The following is a 19,292-nucleotide window of genomic DNA, read 5'->3' as shown; positions in this document are numbered from 1 at the left end:
ACTCCTCCCCCTCTCAGAGTGAGGGGCGGGGAGTCAAGTCCTGCGGTCCCGAGCTGCCTCCCAGGAGGGGCGGAGGAAGAAGAGTCTAGGCACTCCTCGCAAGCGCAACGGAGAGAGGAGGGGGGAACCTGGCAGCCGGGATGGGACTTCCTCCCTCCACTCCGGAACTGTGCGCTGGAGCGGCCGGGACTCGGAAACCCAGGCGGCGCCGCGGGAGCGGACGGGGTGGCGGTGGGAGCCCGGGGGCGGGCCTGGGGCGGGGCCTGGGGCGGAGCCGGGACGGGGGCGGGGCCTGCGCGGCTGCGCGGGCTGCGAGCCTGGAGCTGCGCCGGCCGCGCTCCCGGGACTCTGAGAGCGCAGGACGCCGGCTGGCTGCGGTCCTCGCCGCCGCCGCCTCCTCCCGAGCGGGCTCGGCCCGGCGCGGCAGGCGGCCGGGGCGATGTAAGCCGGGGCCCGCGGGCGCGGTCGGACCGCTGCGATGTGGCTCAAGCCCGAGGAGGTGCTGCTGAAGAACGCCCTGAAGCTCTGGGTGACTCAGAAGAGCAGCTGCTACTTCATCCTGCAGCGGCGCCGCGGGCACGGCGAGGGGGGTGGCCGCCTCACGGGTAAGGGGCGCGCCGGGGCGGGCGGGCGCGGCGGGCCGGGCCCCGGACCTCGCTCCCTGCCGGGCCCGCGGCCCCCAGCCCGGGGTGCATCGCAGGTGGCGATTTCGTGGGAGACGCCGGGCCGGGACGGCCCTGCCTCGGGCTTGTTTTCCTTTCTTCTGTATTTCTCTTGCAAGCCCCCGTCGAGGTTGTGGCAGAAGGGACTTGCGGGCTCGTGCGTTCTTGCGGGAGAGGCAGGTGCCTTCGCCTCTTGGCCCAGTGACCGCCTGGAGGCCAGATTCGGCTCAGGAATCGAAAGGGAAACGCCGGCTGGAGCTCGAGCCGAGGGAGCGAGGGCCGCCCCGGGAGGAGCGCAGGCCGCTGTGCGGGGCCAGGTGACAGCGGGGTGCGGCCCCGACTCGGCCATCTGGATGCGCCCCGACGTTCCAGGTGGTGTCTCGGCTGGGGACACACGGACGGCCCACCGCCACCGACCCTGGCAATCCCCGGCTGTCGGGCGTGTGGGCAGGGCGGGCTGGGGACCGTTTGCGCGCCCGGAGGAGAAGCCGAGGCAGTGCGAATCCCAAGCTTACGATCTTAGTAGCAAAATTGAGCGGGTCAGTTACCCCCTCCCCCACTTGTTTCTTCCAATCAATGATAGGAGGAAAAAACTCAGGCTTGTAAAATTTATGAAAAAACAAAGCAATTTTTCTAAAAGTTACTATCCAAGGCTCCGTGAAGATCAAGCATTTGGAAAAATTGAGGCCAGCTTGCATAGTTGGGCCACCTGTTTAAATGGGTCAAAGGAAGAACAGTTTATTAGACTTTTTCATTTGTGTCTAGGGGATCTATATGGAATTTCCGAATTTTGGAATCTGAAATAAAGGAGACCTCAGATCTTTTTCCCATCACATCCCTCCTTATACTGAGAATCAGACCACGGCTGGAGAGAGAGAGGTCAAGGGACTGAGCTTGGGTCCCTGGCCTCACTGTTGGTGACTCCACTGTCTGCTTATTCTGGGGGAAGCCCTCCTGGAGTAAAGTTTAATGGGGGAATGTGATCAACAGGCCCTGAAACAGAACCAGGTGCAAAGGGAATTACCCTTCCTGTACTTTAAACCCGGAAGGTGAGAAAGCTGGCAGTTGGATTCCTTAAGAGGATGGACTTCACTGAGCCTCAAGGAGTGGGTATGACTTGGTGGCATTCTGGACGAAAGAGTAGTGGGGTAGTTGAAGAATCTGTATGAAAGCGGTAGTGGGGTTACCTATGGTGGTGGTGAGTAGTGAGGACAGGTTGGGCAGCAGGTGGGCCTGCTCTGGGAGCAATTTTAAGCTCTGAGGGAGGGAGTTAGTATAGGAGGCAGGAGTAAATGGTCTCCTTTAGTAGAAGGTAAGGACAGGGTTTGAAGGTTTGTGAAATGGGAAACGTGGAACATCTGCCCAGAAAGTGTTTTCATCACTTAGTTCATGCTGACTGTGTGGGGTACTGTTGAGGCTGCTTTGGGAAAGACTTCGGGTTATTCGCCATCTAGCAAGGGAGACAGGACCAGAGAAGCTGGACAAAGCCTCAGTTATGATGCTGATGGAGATTCAGGAGATTCCAGAGAGCCTGGCTTTGTTGTCCAGAGTCTATATCTGTGATGAACTCAAAATGATGCAGCCCACCTCCTTTTTGCATTCCAAAATCAAGCAGATCTTTTTTATTATTTTATTTATTTATTTATTAAAAAAAATTTTTTTTAACGTTTATTTATTTTTTTGAGACAGAGAGAGACAGAGCATGAACAGGGGAGGAGCAGAGAGAGAGGGAGACACAGAATCTGAAACAGGCTCCAGGCCCTGAGCCGTCAGCACAGAACCTGACGCGGGGCTTGAACTCACGGACCGTGAGATCATGACCTGAGCCGAAGTCAGACGCCCAACTGACCAAGCCACCCAGGCGCCCCTATTTATTTATTTTTTAATTTTAGAGTTAGAGTGTCAGCTGGGGAGAGGAGCAGAGAGAATCCCAAGCAGGCTCCAAACTCAACAAGTAGCCCAGTGCTGGGTTTGATCCCATGACCCTGGGATCATGACCTGCGCCAAAATCAAGAGTCAGATGCTCAACCGACTGAGGCACCCAAGTGCACCAAGCAGGTCTCTTTTATCATACCTGTGGCTTTGGCCTTCCTTGGTGTATACTTCGGTTTGGGCTTACAGTGAATATGCACAATATTCTTTTTTTTTTTTTTTTAATTTTTTTTCAACGTTTATTTATTTTTGGGACAGAGAGAGACAGAGCATGAACGGGGGAGGGGCAGAGAGAGAGGGAGACACAGAATCGGAAACAGGCTCCAGGCTCTGAGCCATCAGCCCAGAGCCCGACACGGGGCTCGAACTCACGGACCGCGAGATCGTGACCTGGCTGAAGTCGGACGCTTAACAGACTGCGCCACCCAGGTGCCCCTATGCACAATATTCTTAAAGGCAATAACGATCAACCAAAAAAAAAAAAAAATACCCCATGAAAAGACAGATGACACTATTTCTCAGGGACTCTGAACCTCCTGTTGATTGTGAAAGCCTGACATTTCCTACGCTGCTTTACCTTCAGACATTTAGCTGGGTAGCAACTAACGTAGCTGTGCTGATTGAGCAACCCGGAGTTACCACATCCACCAATGAGCTGGTCCTAACCCAACCACTTATGAATGTTATAAAATCAAGACTGTGTGACACAGAGGGCAGCTTAATGTTGGTGGTGGTTTTCAGAATATGTAGAATTCTGATTTGGCAGATTTTGAGCAATTTAGAGTTTATGAAGATAATGAGGGCTAGCATGATGGGTATTCTGACTGGTTGTAGGCTTTTCTTTGGAGAGAAGCAAGTATAGGTGGTTAAGAGGGGTTGGAAATAAAATGTAAGGGAGTGGTAACGAAGTCTTTTTTTTTTTTAATTCTGATGCTGAATTTGTTATTCATAGGAGCTTAAACATATGAGGTCTCCATTGGCATTTAGTCTGACATGTTTAAAAATTGCCTACCCTCAGAAATATAAGGTTTCATTTCATTGAGGAATATAATCACTCTTCCGACTAATACACACATTCCCTATATATATCTTCAGTTTTATTTTCTCCATTGCCCTTTCTCACTTTCTAATATACAATATCGTTGATCATTTTGTTCATTGTTTCTTCCTACTGATTGTCTGTTCTATGAGGGCAGGTATTTTACCTATGATGGTGCCTAGCACATAGTATGTGCTCATTAAACATTTGTAGGGTGACCACATGGAAGAACATATGCATGAATGATGGATTCTACTTTTCGTTAAAAGTTGGGTGAGAGTGGAGGCCCAGCTTTTCTGACTGAGGCTGAGCTGATCACATGGGATGGGAACATTCTCCTCTCTCCTCGGCTTCCTGTTTACCTGGCAGTCTGACCATTGTGGAAAGCTGGAGGGAATCAATGGGAAACAGAGACCTCCTCCTTCTGTCTGTTTTTTTTTTTTTTTTTTTTTTAAGTAGCTCCTTTTGAGAGGGAAGGATCATGGCACCAGCTTCTCAGGCGGCCTCTGTTACCACCCCTTGGGACCTGTTTGGAGAAGGAAATCCTGGGCTTGGGGACAGTAGTGGGAGGCAGCGACCTTATCCTCCAGTTAGAACATGGTGTGGCTGAATACAGCATTATAAAATGTTTCCAAAGCTCCTGGGACAGAAGTGATTTTGCTCTGGAAGGGAGGAATCAAGGTATAAAAGTATTCACTTGAATACAATCTCCAACCTGTGGGAATATTTTTTTATTATTAATTTTTTTTAATTTCAGTGTAGTTGACACACAATGTTACATTAGTTTCAGGTGTGTAGGAATGTTTGTTATGAAAGTTCAGTCAGCTCTGGGAGAACTGAGTGGGAGAAGTTAGCATTTGGGAGGTTCAGACAGAAGAACACATCATTGTTGCCCTCTCCTCCAATGCTCCCTGAAGCACTTAAAATGAGCAGCACAAATGCAGCTTTAAAGACCTAATGTCACCACCTGGATATGCCCCTCTAAACGATTTTATTTTTCAGAGTTCTATTATGTGCGTTTCTGTATAACCTTGTAGTTCTTTTCCCAAAGAGCCTGGCAGTTAAAAAGTTGTAATTTGAAGAAAATATTGATGGCTTCTACTTTTCAGGATGTTTGCCTTCAGCCCCTGTTGCTGTCATTGCATTTCTAATAGTTAGGGGCTAACAATTTCCTAAGTAGCTAGGGTCACAGGGGGAAGTATGGTGTAGTGGAAAACAGCGACTTTGAGTCAAGATAAGTCTGTTACAAATCTGGACAGAGAGGCCTTGTGCTAGTTTATTTGGTTTATTTGAGTCTTGGTTGTAACAGCCTTAAGATAGGGACAATAAGGAAGCTTACTTTAGAGGGTTGGAAACTTTTCCACTGTGGCTGTACCATTTTACATTCCTACCAGCAATACACAAGGGTTCCAATTCAAACAAGGCTTAGGATTAGAACTATATGAAGGGCTTATCTGGGCTTGCCACCTAGTCTGTTTGGAAAAAAAGAGAAGGAACACTTAAAAAATTGACTAACAAGAGGGCTTCTTAGAATAAAAGTGTTGTAAAGAAGTTTGCATTAAAGTGAAGGATATAAAAAATACTTATTACTGCAGTATTTAATAAGTATAATGGGAAAGTTAAATATAAATTTTTTTAGAGAGCATGCATGAGCAAGCAGGGAAGAGGCAGAGAGAGAGAACCTTTATTTTAATGTGTATTTATTTATTTTGAGACAGAGGGAATGCATGCGCGAGCAAGCAGGGGGAGGGGCAGAGAGGAGAGAGAATCCCAAGCAGTCTCTGCACGGATAGCCCACGTGGGGCTCAGTCTCATTAACCACAAGATCATGACCTGAGTTGAAATCCAGAGTTGGACGCTTAACCGACTGAGCCACCCAGGTGTTCTGAGAGAGATAATCTTAAGCAGGCTCCAGGCTCATCATGGAGCCCAGTGTGGGGCTTGGTCTCATGACCCTGGGATCATGACCTGAACTGAAACCAAGAGATGGACGTTCAACCAGAATGTGACTGAGCCACCCAGGTGCCCCAGAAAGTTAAATATTAATTTTTATTTTTGTTTTATTTTTATTTTTATTTTTTTTTGAGAGAGAGAGAATGTAGGCATGGGAGAGGGGCAGAGGGGGAGAGAGAGACAATCTTAAGCAGGCTCCATACTCAGTGCAGACCCGATCCAGTGACCCAGGGATCATGACCTGAGCTGAAATCATGAGTCAGATGCTCAATTGAATGAGCCACCTAGGTATCCCAGAAAGTTAAATATTTGTTTATATCTTAAACTATTTTTAAAAATTTATTTTCTTTGAGAGAGAGTGTGAGAGCAAGTGGGGAAAGGGCAGGGAAAGAGAAACTCCTAAGCAGGCTATATGCTGTCAGTGCAGAGCCTGAAGCAGGGCTTAATCCCACAAACCGTGAGATCATGAACTGAGCTGAGGTCAGGAGTCAGACGCTCAACCTACTGAGCCACCCAGGTGCCCCAGAAAGTTAAATATTTAAATAGCAGTTTGTGCTAGCAGGATTTGTTTTACAGAGCTTCTTTGAAATCCTTTGTTAAATCCTAGTAAATAAAGGGAACTTCACTTCGGTGTTGCAGGCGTTGAGTGACTGTGCTCAGAGTGAATTGTCTACTTTCTTTGGGACAGTGTGCCAAAGACGGGGGGATATGAAACTGACACCAGGGATTTGTGTGTGGTCACTAGCCTTGCTCAGAATGACTCTGTTGAAAAATTGGAAATTGGTGAAGCCCAGCTTGAGTGTTGACTTTCTTGGCTATAGTCTTGCTCAGGTAGCTGAATTTGTGGGTGGATTTTTGCCCTTTTTTTTTCTTTGACTTTTTTTTTAGTTTGTTTGTTTATTTATTTATTTATTTATGAGAGAGAGAGAGAGAGAGAGAGAGAGAGAGAGAGAGCGCAAACAGGGGAGGGGCAGAGAGAGAGGGAAAGAGAGGATCCCAAGCAGGCTCTGTAGTCAGTGCAGAGCCATGTGTAGGGCTTGAACTCATGAGCCATGAGATCATGACCTGAGCCGAAATCAAGAGTCAGACGCGTAACCAGCTGAGCCACCCAGGTGCCCCTTGACTTTATTTTAAGTAGGCTCCACTTGAGCGTGGGGCTTGAACCCAGGACCCTGAGATTAAGAGTTGCATGCTGTACTGATTGTGCCAGCCAGGTGCCCTTGAATTTGTTGGTGGATTTAGTCTTTACTACCAACAAAATTCTTCAGTTCAGTTGGGCAGTCTTTGCATTGTGTAGACTTCTCAGATATTGGCTCCAGAGTCTTTGGTCTTATTTTCCAAAAGCACATTAAGGAAGGAACACAAATAAAGGAAGTACTTTGATTTTAAGAGCATAAACTGGAAGATATCTTACAATACAGATATACAGGTAAAATAACTGATACGTTTTTAAGGGCTGATAAGCCATTAATAAAACGTTGGGGTTTCCAACAGTTGCATTTAATTAAGGCATAATAAGGGCACTGTAATTAGGTAATCAAACAAGGCAGAGACTGTGTCCCTCGAGGAATAATATGAGGTACAAATGTGTGGGTGGTGCAGTAGTGGAGGCTAGCCCTTTCAGCCTAATTGGAACTCTTTAGGAAGAGCTGAAAATGATTGAGAGCCTTGTAGCTTTTAAAGAATTCATTTATTAGCTGTGAAGGGATAGGATTTTATGATCTTGACTCTATATTCTGGCAGCATTGGATAGAGGAGGAATTTATTTTAAATGAAAGTAGTAAATCTGACCAAATTTCCAAGACAGATTTTTCCCCCTAACTTAAAAAACTTTAATCATCTGTATTGAAAAGCAGCCCTGAGCATATTTTAACAGCTGTTTGGGTGTTGCAAGAGCTATTATTCCTCACGACCTCTCAGGCTCTTTCTCCTTCACCTTCTCCTGGTAAGGACAGCTTGTCAGGCACTTCCCAAGACCTTCACCTGCTGTCCCCTCGGCCTGGGGGTGCCCTCACCTCCCCGTCTGCCTGGCTAATTCTTCTCTCCGTTTGACACCCTTCAGATGTCAGCCTGAGCTCTGCTACCTGGCGATGGGGCACTGGACCTCTCCCTCCTCTGATCCTCTTACACCTTAGAGCACTCACCACTGTTTCCCATGATGTGGCCCTTTGTGGCTTTATCACTTTCTAGGGAACCAGACCATGATCTCCAGGATGGAGATCCCAGGTCTGTGTCCCTCACCACCATGCCTCCAGCACTGGAACAGTTTCTGTTGCTGCAACACTCAGTAAATATTTAGTGAGTACATGGATGTCCAAGTAGAATTGATGAGTGTGAGCCTCTGAGGCTGAGAAATGTTTTGTATCATCCTGGAAATGGGAATTATGCAAAAGGCAGGAATAAATAATACAGAGTGTTGTCATTGCTATTTCTCACGCCTGCCCTGCGTGCCTGTAAGGACTAGCGGTAGTTTGTCAGCTGCGCCAGCCCAGCTGTTAGAACTGCCCGTTGGTAACCTTTATGTAAATGATCCTGTACAGACCCAGGAATGATTTCCCCAGTACATCACCAGCCAACTGACACAGCTCTGTGAAGTTGAGTCATTAATATTCTTGAACATTTGGTGGGTCTGTTGTTCCACCAGATTTTATTTTTCTGCTTCCTGCTTTTTACTTTAAAAAAAGGAAGGAAAAATCAGCAGCAAAATAAACAGCCACAAATAAGTTCTCCTTAAGAAAGGGCACTGTATTTTGTGGTTGGTTTTATTCTGAATAAGTAGTTACTGATGGAGAATGGACATTTAAAAATAATAAATAGGATGGTAGTTTGCCTAAAGTTTTAAAATATGAAATCTGTGTGCATAGGAGTACATAATGTAAATATAAAGTATAAGTAATACAATACCTATCACCTGTTACTAAAAAAATAGAGTATTTCCAATGTTTAAGAAATCTCTTGTGTGTTTTCCTGATTATATTCCCCTCCCTAATCAATACATTGTTGAGTTTTGTGTGCTGTTTAAACTTTATACAAAGGAATAATAATTTACTTTGTTTTTTTCTTAAGCTTGTTTTCCACATCCCAGTTATATTTATATTTATAGTTTTACATATATATGTGTGTATATATAGTTAATGTTTCCCTAACATTGAACCATGTTGGTGCATATAGCCGCATTCATTCATTTTCATTGATGGGAATGACTCATTTATTCGTTCTTTTGTCAGCTCATATTTGGGTTTCTAGTTGTTTTTGTTATTACAAATAATACTGCTATGAACATTCTTGTATAACGTTCATATGTGTGAAAGCTTCTCTGGAGAATACACCTGTGAGTGATCTTGTTGGGTATATCAGCCATAATGGGTTAGGTTATGCTGTGGTAACAAACATCCCAAACATCTCTGTGGATCCACATTAGTTTATTTCTCCCTCATGTTATATATCCATTGTGGGTTCCCAAGGTTCTCTTGTAGGCATCCAAAGATGGGCTGATGGAGGCTCCATTCCTAATGCTTCCATGGTTACATGGTAAGGGGGAAAGGAATTTGGTGACTCTCATGTTGGGTTTTAGAACTTGTAGTTGGAAGTGACACCTATCCCTTCCATTCACTTTATTTAATGTTTATTTTTTTTCAGTCATCTGTACACCCAACATAGGGCTTAAACCCACAACCCCGAGATCAAGATTTGCACACTCTTCCCACTGAGCCAGCCAGGTTCCCCTGTATATTTTTTAAATAAGCTCTACTCCCAGTGTGGGGCTTGAACTCACGACCCTGAGATCAAGAGTCACATCCTCGACTGACTTAGCCAACCTGGAGCTCGTATTCAGTTTATATTGGCAAAAGCAAGTCACATGTCTCAGTAACCTGAAAGACATGAGGAAGTATGATTTTCTTAATTTAGGAGCTGTGTGTGTGTGTGTGTTCTGTATTTTTTAAGTATTAAAAATTTATCACTTTATGACTGGACTTTTTTAATTTTGGGTCTTTTGAAGAACTAACATTCTTAATTTTCATGCAGTCAGGTACAATCTTTTCCCCAAGAGTTTGTGCTTTTTGTTACTTGTTTAAAAACAAGTCCTTATAAGGGAATCTCCAGGATGATGGTGAAGGGAAATCGTAAAATGACAGCTCAGAGACCCCTCAGTCCAGATGAGAGCAGGGCAGAAGGCTGCAAGACAGCTCCTAGGGGAAGAGAGATTGGTAGAGCACCTCCCATCCTTGCACATGTTGAAGGAAGGTCTGTGCAGTAGGAGAGGAATTGTGGGTAAATTATTGATAAAGCTAAATCAGCCAAGAATTCTTGGCAGTTGTTAACTGCAGGGAAAATAAAAAGTTGTGTAGGTTAGCCAAGTTTCATAGTTTTACTACAAAGCTCAGCTCTCTGTAAATTCAAGAACTAGTGATAGGGGTGCCTGGGTGCCTCAGTAGGTTGGGCATCCAATTTCGACTCAGGTCGTGATCTCACACTCATGAGTTTGAGCCCCGTATGGGGCTCTGTGCTGACAGCTCAGAGCCTGGAGTCTTGCTTCGGATTCTGTGTCTCCCTCTCTCTCTCTGGCACCCTGCACTTGTAGTCTGTTTCTCTCTCCTCTCTCTCTCAAAATAAATAAACAATAAAAAAAAAAAAAAAAAAGAACTAGTGATACAATCAGAGAAATGAAGGTAAATGCAAAAAGAATCCATTAAGGATCGAAGCTATTTCCTTCAGGGGCTGGGAAGTGAGAGTAGGGAAGGTCATGAGGGAGCTGTTGTGTTTCTCACCGAGCCTGGTAGAATTATTTGTTTTTTTACATGCACATGTAAATTGGATAAAATGTAGACTGAATCTAAAATTTGGGAGAGCTTGGCAGTTTTTCTGGTTACCAGCACGGTATGTGTAATGGGGATAAGGAGAGGCATTGAAGCAATGTTTCATTCTTGCCTCATGGACCATGATTACTCTTGGATTACCCATGCTTCAGATATTTGTCCTCTCCGTAAACTATATTTAGCCTTCAAAATGTCTACCATGTGTGGGGTGTGTCAATTTCACTGAGGCTTAGGAACTATTTTCAGAAATGCATCTAATCTAGTCAGGTACTTTAATTTGAAATCAAAAGATAGCCTGGATTTTGTTTCCCCCCCTCTGGAGAAGAAATTGGTTTAGAGTTACAAGTTTATGATTTTTATCTCTTACCTAACCTCAGAGATGTGGTTCTGTGACTGACCCATTCCTTCTGGGGCTCAGTTTCTTAACCTGAAAAACAATTATTGTTGGTGTTATTTTAAGAGTTTTATAATAACAGTGGAAGATTTCATACTTCAAATTGTTATGTTTTCTAGATATGTTGTCAAAATCATTTGTTTTTTTTAATTTATTTTTATTTTTTTGAGAGAGCAAGCACATGCATGAGTGGGAGAGAGGCAGAGAGGGAGGGAGAGAGAGAGAGAGAGAACGAGAATCTTTTTATTTTTTATTTATTTTTTTTTAATTTTTTTTTCTTCAACGTTTTTATTTATTTTTGGGACAGAGAGAGACAGAGCATGAACGGGGGAGGGGCAGAGAGAGAGGGAGACACAGAATCGGAAACAGGCTCCAGGCTCCGAGCCATCAGCCCAGAGCCTGACGCGGGGCTCGAACTCACAGACCGCGAGATCGTGACCTGGCTGAAGTCGGACGCTTAACCGACTGCGCCACCCAGGCGCCCCGAGAACGAGAATCTTAAACAGGCTCCATGCTCAGCTCAGAGCCCAATGTGGGGCTCGATCTCACAAGTGTGAAATCATGACCTGAGCTAAAATCAAGAGTTGGGCGTTTAACTAACTGAGCCACCCAGGCACCCCTGTTTAATTATTTGTATTTAAAGAAGAAAAAGCCAAAAGAATATTTCTTTCAACAGTGTCAGGCCCTGTGTTCTCATGCAGCTTATCATCTAAAGGGATGGAAAAAGCTAGTGGTAGTGATGGAGTGATTATTAAACCATGAAAGAATTATAAATGGTGGTAAGTTCAGGGAGGCGAGGGTGATGAGAAGGAATAATGGGGAAGCTAATTTAGGCTGGGAGTGTCAGGAAGGATTTCTCTGAGGATCTGTTGTGTCAGCTAAGACCTGCAGGGTGCTTAGAATGGTGTTAGCTGGGTAAAACAGGGAGGAAAGGGCCTTCTGAGCAAAGGAAAGCACATGTGAGAGCTCTGTGGCCTCTGAGAAGCTGTTCTGGACAAGTTCAGTTTGATGTGCTTGTGAGTTGTCTAGAAAGGCTTGTAGAGGAGGAAAACACAGAGGGGACAGAGGAGTGGTCAGGAGAACAGGAGGAAATGAGTAGAGTGTATTTCCCAGAGGCCAAGAGACAAGTGTATTCAAGAAAGAGGGAGGGGAGAGGGATGGACTCTGCAGTATGGTATGGAAAAGGCTCCAGGGACATTGGCTGCCTCAGGGAGAGCAGTTCGGGAGTGGATGGGTGGAGAGGAAGTAGGCATGCACGTGAGCAGCTTTATCAAGGTGGGACTTGGTAGGTTTTTGGTTGTTATTATAAATTTATTATTTGTTGGGGCTCCAGGGTCACCCAGTCAGTTAAGTGTCTGACTCTTGGTTTCTGCTGAGGTCCTGAATCTCATGAGGTCCATGAATCTCATGATTCATGAGTTCAAGACCCACATTGGGCTCTGCGTTGACAGTGCGGAGCCTGCTTGGGATTTTCTCTCTCTGAAAATAAAGAAACTTAAAAAAAGAGAGGAAAAACCACAAATTTATTCTTTGTCAGGAAATGGAAGGTCTGTTGAATGCTGCATCTGTGGCTGCTGGGCCTTGAAGTGGTCATGGCTAGGCTTTGAATAGGTCAGTAAAGGAGGTAAGGCATCCAGGTGAGCAGGACCTCAGGAGACAATTCCCAAGGAATTTTGATTTGGGAATAAGGTTAAATACTGAGTACTGGGGAAAAAAATTACCTCAAAGAATCTGTAACTGGTCACCAGAAGGATGAACTATTTTAATTTTTTTTTTTCAACGTTTATTTATTTTTGGGACAGAGAGAGACAGAGCCTGAACGGGGGAGGGGCAGAGAGAGAGGGAGACACAGAATCGAAAACAGGCAAGGATGAACTATTTTAAATGGATCCCAGGGATGCTGGGTTAGCACTGGACGGTAATTGTTTCACCAGGCAAAAGAAATTATTCGAGGAAACCATAGCAACTTAAAAATTCGTTGTTAATTGCTTGGCATTGGATGCCACGTTGAGTTTCCTGTGTGTGGGGGGTTACCATTTATTTACTATGTAAATAAAAAACTTTTGTTATCAGTAATGTTATTGGGATTCAAACAATAGGATTTATTTCTAGAAGGAAAATACAGATGAAATATCATTTTAGTAAATTACAAAGATTGACCAGAAAGTTTGGCTATCCTGAATTATTATTACTGTCCATTCAACAGAGTTTTATTTATTTTTATTTTTTTTTCAACCTTTATTTATTTTTGGGACAGAGAGAGAGCATGAACAGGGGAGGGGCAGAGACAGAGGGAGACACAGAATCGGAAGCAGGCTCCAGGCTCTGAGCCATCAGCCCAGAGCCTGACGTGGGGCTCGAGCTCACGTATCGCGAGATCGTGACCTGGCTGAAGTCGGAGGCTCAACTGACTGCGCCACCCAGGCGCCCCTCAACAGAGTTTTAAATAAATTTGTGCACCAGTGTTTGTGATATAGGGATGTTTTCATAAGGAAATGTGTTGGCCTTCTAAAGTGGGATTGGCCTATGATGAAAGATTTGGAAGGCACTTGTGGAATTTTTCACTTGAGATGCAGTATTTGCATGATAGACACAGTTTTACAAGGGAGAAACAGCATATTTCAACCTCAGGTAGAGATTTGGATATTACACTTACCCTGGGAGCATAGTGAGCAAATTTGGATTTTGAGTTTCTGTTATATTGCTGTTATAATGAAAAGTAAATGTAAAATGTAAGCAAGGCATTAATATTGCTTTAGGAATGTATAGCTCATGATCTAACATATGTTAAGGATTCAATCACAGCAAGGATTTGGGTGGAGAAATTAGGTTTTAATAAAACTAGTGTCCCAAAACTGTGTGTGTGTGTGCACGTGCGCGCGCACGCGTGTGCGCACACCTGTGTGTTTTTGTTTTAACCTTTAGTTTCCTGTATGTTCTTGAGGTAGAGTTTGGACACTCATTTAGGGCTCAAAGTGGATACTGTTTAATCTCAGTATAATGGAGCTGCCTCTTAATGTGGGTATTAGGTTCCAAAATCAACATGAAGGACAAAAATTGCTTGAAAAATTACCCTTAAAATCAGCAGGGCCCCCTTCTTGGTAATCTGCTCATGTTACAAGGAGTTCCTGGAAAGTCGGGGCCTCTGTGGAGCCCAGAGCCTCCAGCTCCCCAGGGAGCTCACACCAGGGCCTGTGCTCCTTGATGGATGGGCAGTCCGCGTGAGTGGTTGTTTTCCCCTCTGCGTTTTGGCCAGGGCATATTGTTGAATTTGATAAGTTAAATATGAGATGTGTGTCTGCTGTACCGCCACTTGCTAGTTGAAGTAATGTACTTGAGTCAGCGTCATGGCCAGGTGAGGCTAAGAGTGATCACATTACACTTTGGTGTCTTAATTTGGGAATTGCTATTAGGTGAGGTCGATGGTAGCTGGAGCTACATTTCTGATGTCTACTGCTTAGGTGCTTGCAATGCAAAGGTCTGCACGAAATGGATGTTGTTTTATCTTGCAGCCTTTTGCTTATCTTCATTTATCCAAATAAAACATTTAGGTGTGAATAAATGGGGTTGGAGAGCCTCTTGTGGAACTGGAAATTCTCTTTGATAGGATGTGTATCCCACTGTAAAAGTTGCTTTTCTTGTGTGATTTTTTTAACTTCCTGTACTACCTGGAAAGCTAGATTTGAGTACTCTATATTTCATAGCCAAAAGTTAAGTTAGAACCATGTAATAGTACACTTAGTTATTTCCTCTGAATTAAAATTTGCAGAAACCTTAACTATAGGCAAAGCCAGAAATGTGTTGATGGTGCCTGAAATCTTGGTAAGATTCAAGACCAGAGTTTCCATAGGCAAGCATCCATTTATACCAGAAGGATTATTAGAAAGTCTGTGTATGCATGGGAGGGAGGGTTGGGGGGGAGAGAGTAAAGCAGGGAGAGGGAGGGAAGGAGAATCTCAGAGAGAGAGAATTAAATGGCAGATTTACTCACACCAAAAGAGATCATAATTGCAGAAGCTTTGAGAACACATGCTCTAATATGCTATAGTTATAATATTGTATACATTTCTGAAAAGTTATATTTAGAATCAGAATTGTATAAATTGGATGATTTTCCCATCACAACTTCAGAGAGGTACATTTTAAGTACAGAGCAAATGATTAAAACTGTGTACAATCTATAAATTTGAATACATATTTCAGATGAAAATAGGGGTGCTTGGGTTCAGTTGGTTAAGCGTGGACTCTTGATTTCCGCTCAGGTCACAATCTCACGGTTTGTGGGTTTGAGCCCTGCATTGGGCTCTCTGCTGACAGTGCGGAGCCTGCTTGGGATTCTCTCTGCCCCTCCACTGCTCGTGCTCAATCTCTCCCTCTCTCCCTCTCACAAGAAAAAAAGAAAAGAAAGAAAGAGAATAACTTGATCAAAACTGTCAAAAACAAAAAAAGGGGGATGGGGACCTTTGTCTTCATCAGTTGTAAAGACAAGGAAAGGCTGAGGATTAAAGGCAACTAGAGACATGACTAAATGCAATGCCCAACCCTAGAATGGGTCCTGAACTGGAAGGAGAAACATGCTGCAAAGGGCGTCCCTTGTTGGGTCAGTGACCAAACTGGAATACCAGTGGTAGATAAAAGTACCATGTGTGTTACATTTAGTGAGGTTGATAACGATGCTATTGTTGTGTAAGAAAATACCCCTATCCATGGAAATAGGTCTCCTTTTGAAATGATTCAGAAAAAAAAATATGTGTATGTAATTACGTCCTATCACATCATATCAAGAGAAAAAGAGCAGATAATACAGCAAATGAGGTACGCTGTTAACAGTAGGCAAATCTGATTCTTGGCAAATGGTATATGACTGTTCTTTGTCCTATTTTAATTCCTGAAGCTTTTCTTTAAACTTGAAGTTATTTCCAAATAAAAAGATAAATAAAAAAAGATAATTTTAAGTGTGAACCTGGAAGCACTTGTCCATTTTGATAGAGGTATTTTTAGCCTGTAATAAGAAAATATAAGATACACCTGTAATTTAACAACAAAAAACCCATTAGGAAATTTCTGCAGGAAAAATAACTTTATTGTGAGTCTGAACTAAGCACCTTCTGCTTTTGTCATGGAAACAACCATTTTGGTAACATGCTTTCTAGAGTTGAGGTTTCTTGGGGGTCCCAGTTACTATGTGCAGCAGGGTGGGTGGCATATATAGATATTCCCCACCTGCCCCAAACTGTAAATGACTATGACATAAGACTTTTTAATATCATGTGAATATGTGACAGTGTTAGGTTAGGCCTTAGTTGTGGCCAATAAATAGCTGAATTTTAAAAGAGTAAAAATCATGGAAAAGATATTCATTCAGTAGGTACTTACTGTGTGCCTAGCTCTTCTCCAGGCAGTGAACAAAACAAAGTCCTGCCCTCAGGGAACTTACTCTACTATAATTAATCTCGAGTGATTTTATTCTTGTAATTGCTAACTCTGGTAATTAACCTAGGACTGGAATTCTCAGTGTGTGCCACAAATCCCCTTGACTATGTTAACCTCATCTTAAACTTCCTTCATTAAAACATTTTGTGGTTTTTTTTGCCGCCACACTATAAGAGGTTGGCTTTTGTTGTCCTTGCTTTTAAAAACTGAAATATTTAGTCAAATAAGTTAGGCCTTTGAGCCCTATCTTTTAGGTTCTTGCCAGCCTTAGGGATATTATCTCTTGAAGTCTTTCTGACCCCTCGTCCTCATCAGAGACAGAGGCTCGTGGAATACCTGTAAGCACAGCTTGGCTCTGGGCCCGTCTGCGCTCTGCTTTGGCCCTGGGTTATGGACACTCTCCAAGGGCTCAGCCCTCCTGTGCTCTGGAAGTGTTGGCACAGTGGGCTCCTGCGGCATTTCCCAGCACTCCTGCTCCCTTTCCCTTTTGTAGAAGCACTCTGCAGCCTTCTGTAGGTTACCGAAATGAAGTGGACTCCTTTTCCTATTTAAAAATAGCCTCAGCAGCTGTGGGTTCGAGTCTCCCAGTCATGAGGTTGACCTCCATGCCACTGGGACTCTTAGTTGTTAGGCCTCTGGGGGTCACAGCAGGGTGACTGATAGGGCTTAGATTTTGGAGACCACCAGCCATATTCCTTTGTGTACAGATGAGGAGCCGGACTGATCTGAGGCAGTGATTCTCTTGCTCTGTTTTCACTTGACTGCGCTTAGCCCTTTCCAGAAAGGTGAAGGGACTGCTGAGACAGGAGTCCCCATGCCTGCATCCTCCAGACCTGCTCCTTCTCATCTTGTGCTGGGCTGGCATCTGTTGAGACCCTGTTATATTTTGTTTATTAAAATGGCTTAGGTAACAAAGTTTTTAAAAATTGTAGTGAAATATACAGAACAGAAAACTTACCATTTTAACCATTTTTAAGTGTACAGTTCACTGGTATGTACATTCACATTGTCATGTAGCCATCACCACATCCATCTCCAGAACTTTTTCATCTTCCCAAGCTGAAACTCTGTGCCCATTAAGCGTGACCTCCCCATTCCTCCCTCCCTGCAATTCCTGGCAACCCGCATTCTACTTTCTATTCTAGGAGTTTGACTACCCTCATGTAAGTGGTTTCATACAGTATTTATCTTTGTGTCTGGCTTATTTCACTTAACTTAATGTTCTCAGGGTTCATCCATGTTGTAGCTTGTATCAGAATTTTCTTCTTTTTTAAGGCCGAGTAAGATTCCATTGCATGGATATATCACATTTTGCTTGATCAGTCATCTATTGATACACATAGAATTGCTTCTACCTTTTGGCTATTGTGCATAATGCAGCTATGAATGTAGATGTGCAAATATCTATTCGAGTCTCTGATTTCTGTTCTTTTGGATATATTCTCAGAAGTGAGATAGTGGGATCACACAGTAATTCTGTATTTAACTGTTAAGGAAACTCTTGATTTTTACATGTGGTTCTCAGTTTCTTCTGGCTTCTGTAGACTTGAATGAATGGCTGGGACTGTACTTGGTTTGCTGGGACTGTAGCCCCTGGTCCTGAGTTCCCAGCTTCCCAAGTACCCTCAGTCTATCTCTTAAAACCCTTGTTTCTCTTCCCATTAGGGCTGAGTGGAGAATTGAAGGGAAGAACTGAAGCTTGTTTAGAGGTGCATTGCAATTCATTAAAAACAAATGAACAAACAAACAAACCAGAATTTGAATTTGAGTTAGGCATTTTCTTTTTTTTTTTTTTTTTAATTTTTTTTTTTCAACGTTTATTTATTTTTGGGACAGAGAGAGACAGAGCATGAACGGGGGAGGGGCAGAGAGAGAGGGAGACACAGAATCGGAAACAGGCTCCAGGCTCTGAGCCATCAGCCCAGAGCCTGACGCGGGGCTCGAACTCACAGACCGCGAGATCGTGACCTGGCTGAAGTCAGACGCTTAACCGACTGCGCCACCCAGGCGCCCCTGAGTTAGGCATTTTCAAGTTTATGATTAAATTGTTTGTTTTGGATTTCATATGTATTTGTTTTTCAAAGCTAAGATACGGAGTAGAATGCTTAAGGTGAATTTGGTTTCGGTGGATTTTTCTACCATGATCTCAATCATATCCATATCTAATTTCTTTAAGCATTGTTGGGGCAAAGGATAGGACTATTAGGAGTTAGAAAAGGAGAGAAATCTTGTTCTTCCTACTTGTATGACCTTTGGCCTTAGTTTCCTCTTCTGTAAAATGGAGCTAATACTACTAATATAAATTGTTGTAATTATGATAGTAAATGGCAAAAAAAAAAAAAAAGAAAGAAAACGGATCTGTAGTACTAGGACAGTGCTTGACAGCTGCAGTGCTTAGTTAATGTTAGTCACCTTCCCCCCATTATCCTGGAATAATTGTAAGTTGTAGGTGAGGGCGTGAGGTGGTCCTAACTTCTGAAGGGTGAACACCAAGCAGTAGGGAGAGCTGGGGCAGGACTCAGTCTCACAGGTGTAGTTAATTCCCAGTGCTGTGTGACCCCTGAGACATCTACCCAGCCTCCTGGAGGCTCAGATTCCTCACCTGTCAAATGATGAGGCTGGTCCCTGTCACCTCTGTATTTCCTTTTTTTTTTTTTAATTTATATATGAAATTTATTGTCAAATTGGTTTCCATACAACACCCAGTGCTCATCCCAAAAGGTGCCCTCCTTAATACCCATCACCCACCCTCTCCTCCCTCCCACCTCCCATCAACCCTCAGTTTGCTCTCAGTTCTCAACAGTCTCTTATGCTTTGGCTCTCTCCCACTCTAACCTCTTTTTTTTTCTTTTTCCTTCCCCTCCCCCATGGGTTTCTGTTAAGTTTCTCAGGATCCACATAAGAGTGAAACCATATGGTATCTGTCCCTCTCTGTATGGCTTATTTCACTTAGCATCACACTCTCCAGTTCCATCCACGTTGCTACAAAAGGCCATATTTCATTTTTTCTCATTGCCACGTAGTATTCCATAGTGTATATAAACCACAATTTCTTTATCCAT

General features: G+C 43.8%; 1 protein-coding gene across 5 annotated transcripts in view; it reads left to right on the top strand.

Moving 5' to 3' along the window:
• Window positions 1–374: 374 nt before the first annotated feature.
• TBC1D8 (TBC1 domain family member 8) overlaps window positions 375–19,292 on the top strand; it is a 119,440-nt gene continuing 100,522 nt past the window's right edge. For 3 of the 5 annotated variants that reach the window (XM_040454052.1, XM_040454050.1, XM_040454049.1), the window contains exon 1: window positions 376–605. In XM_040454052.1, coding sequence (XP_040309986.1) covers window positions 479–605 — 127 coding nt within the window. In that variant the 5' untranslated portion in view covers window positions 376–478. Of the gene's footprint in view, window positions 606–19,292 lie in introns of all 5 variants that reach the window. The other 2 variants (XM_040454048.1, XM_040454047.1) reach the window with 1 other exon arrangement.

Source organism: Herpailurus yagouaroundi, unplaced genomic scaffold (genome assembly GCF_014898765.1).
Source record: "Herpailurus yagouaroundi ecotype Mexico unplaced genomic scaffold, PumYag 210, whole genome shotgun sequence".
Classification (NCBI taxonomy): domain Eukaryota; kingdom Metazoa; phylum Chordata; class Mammalia; order Carnivora; family Felidae; genus Herpailurus; species Herpailurus yagouaroundi.
This window is presented reverse-complemented; position numbering and strand designations above follow the sequence as displayed.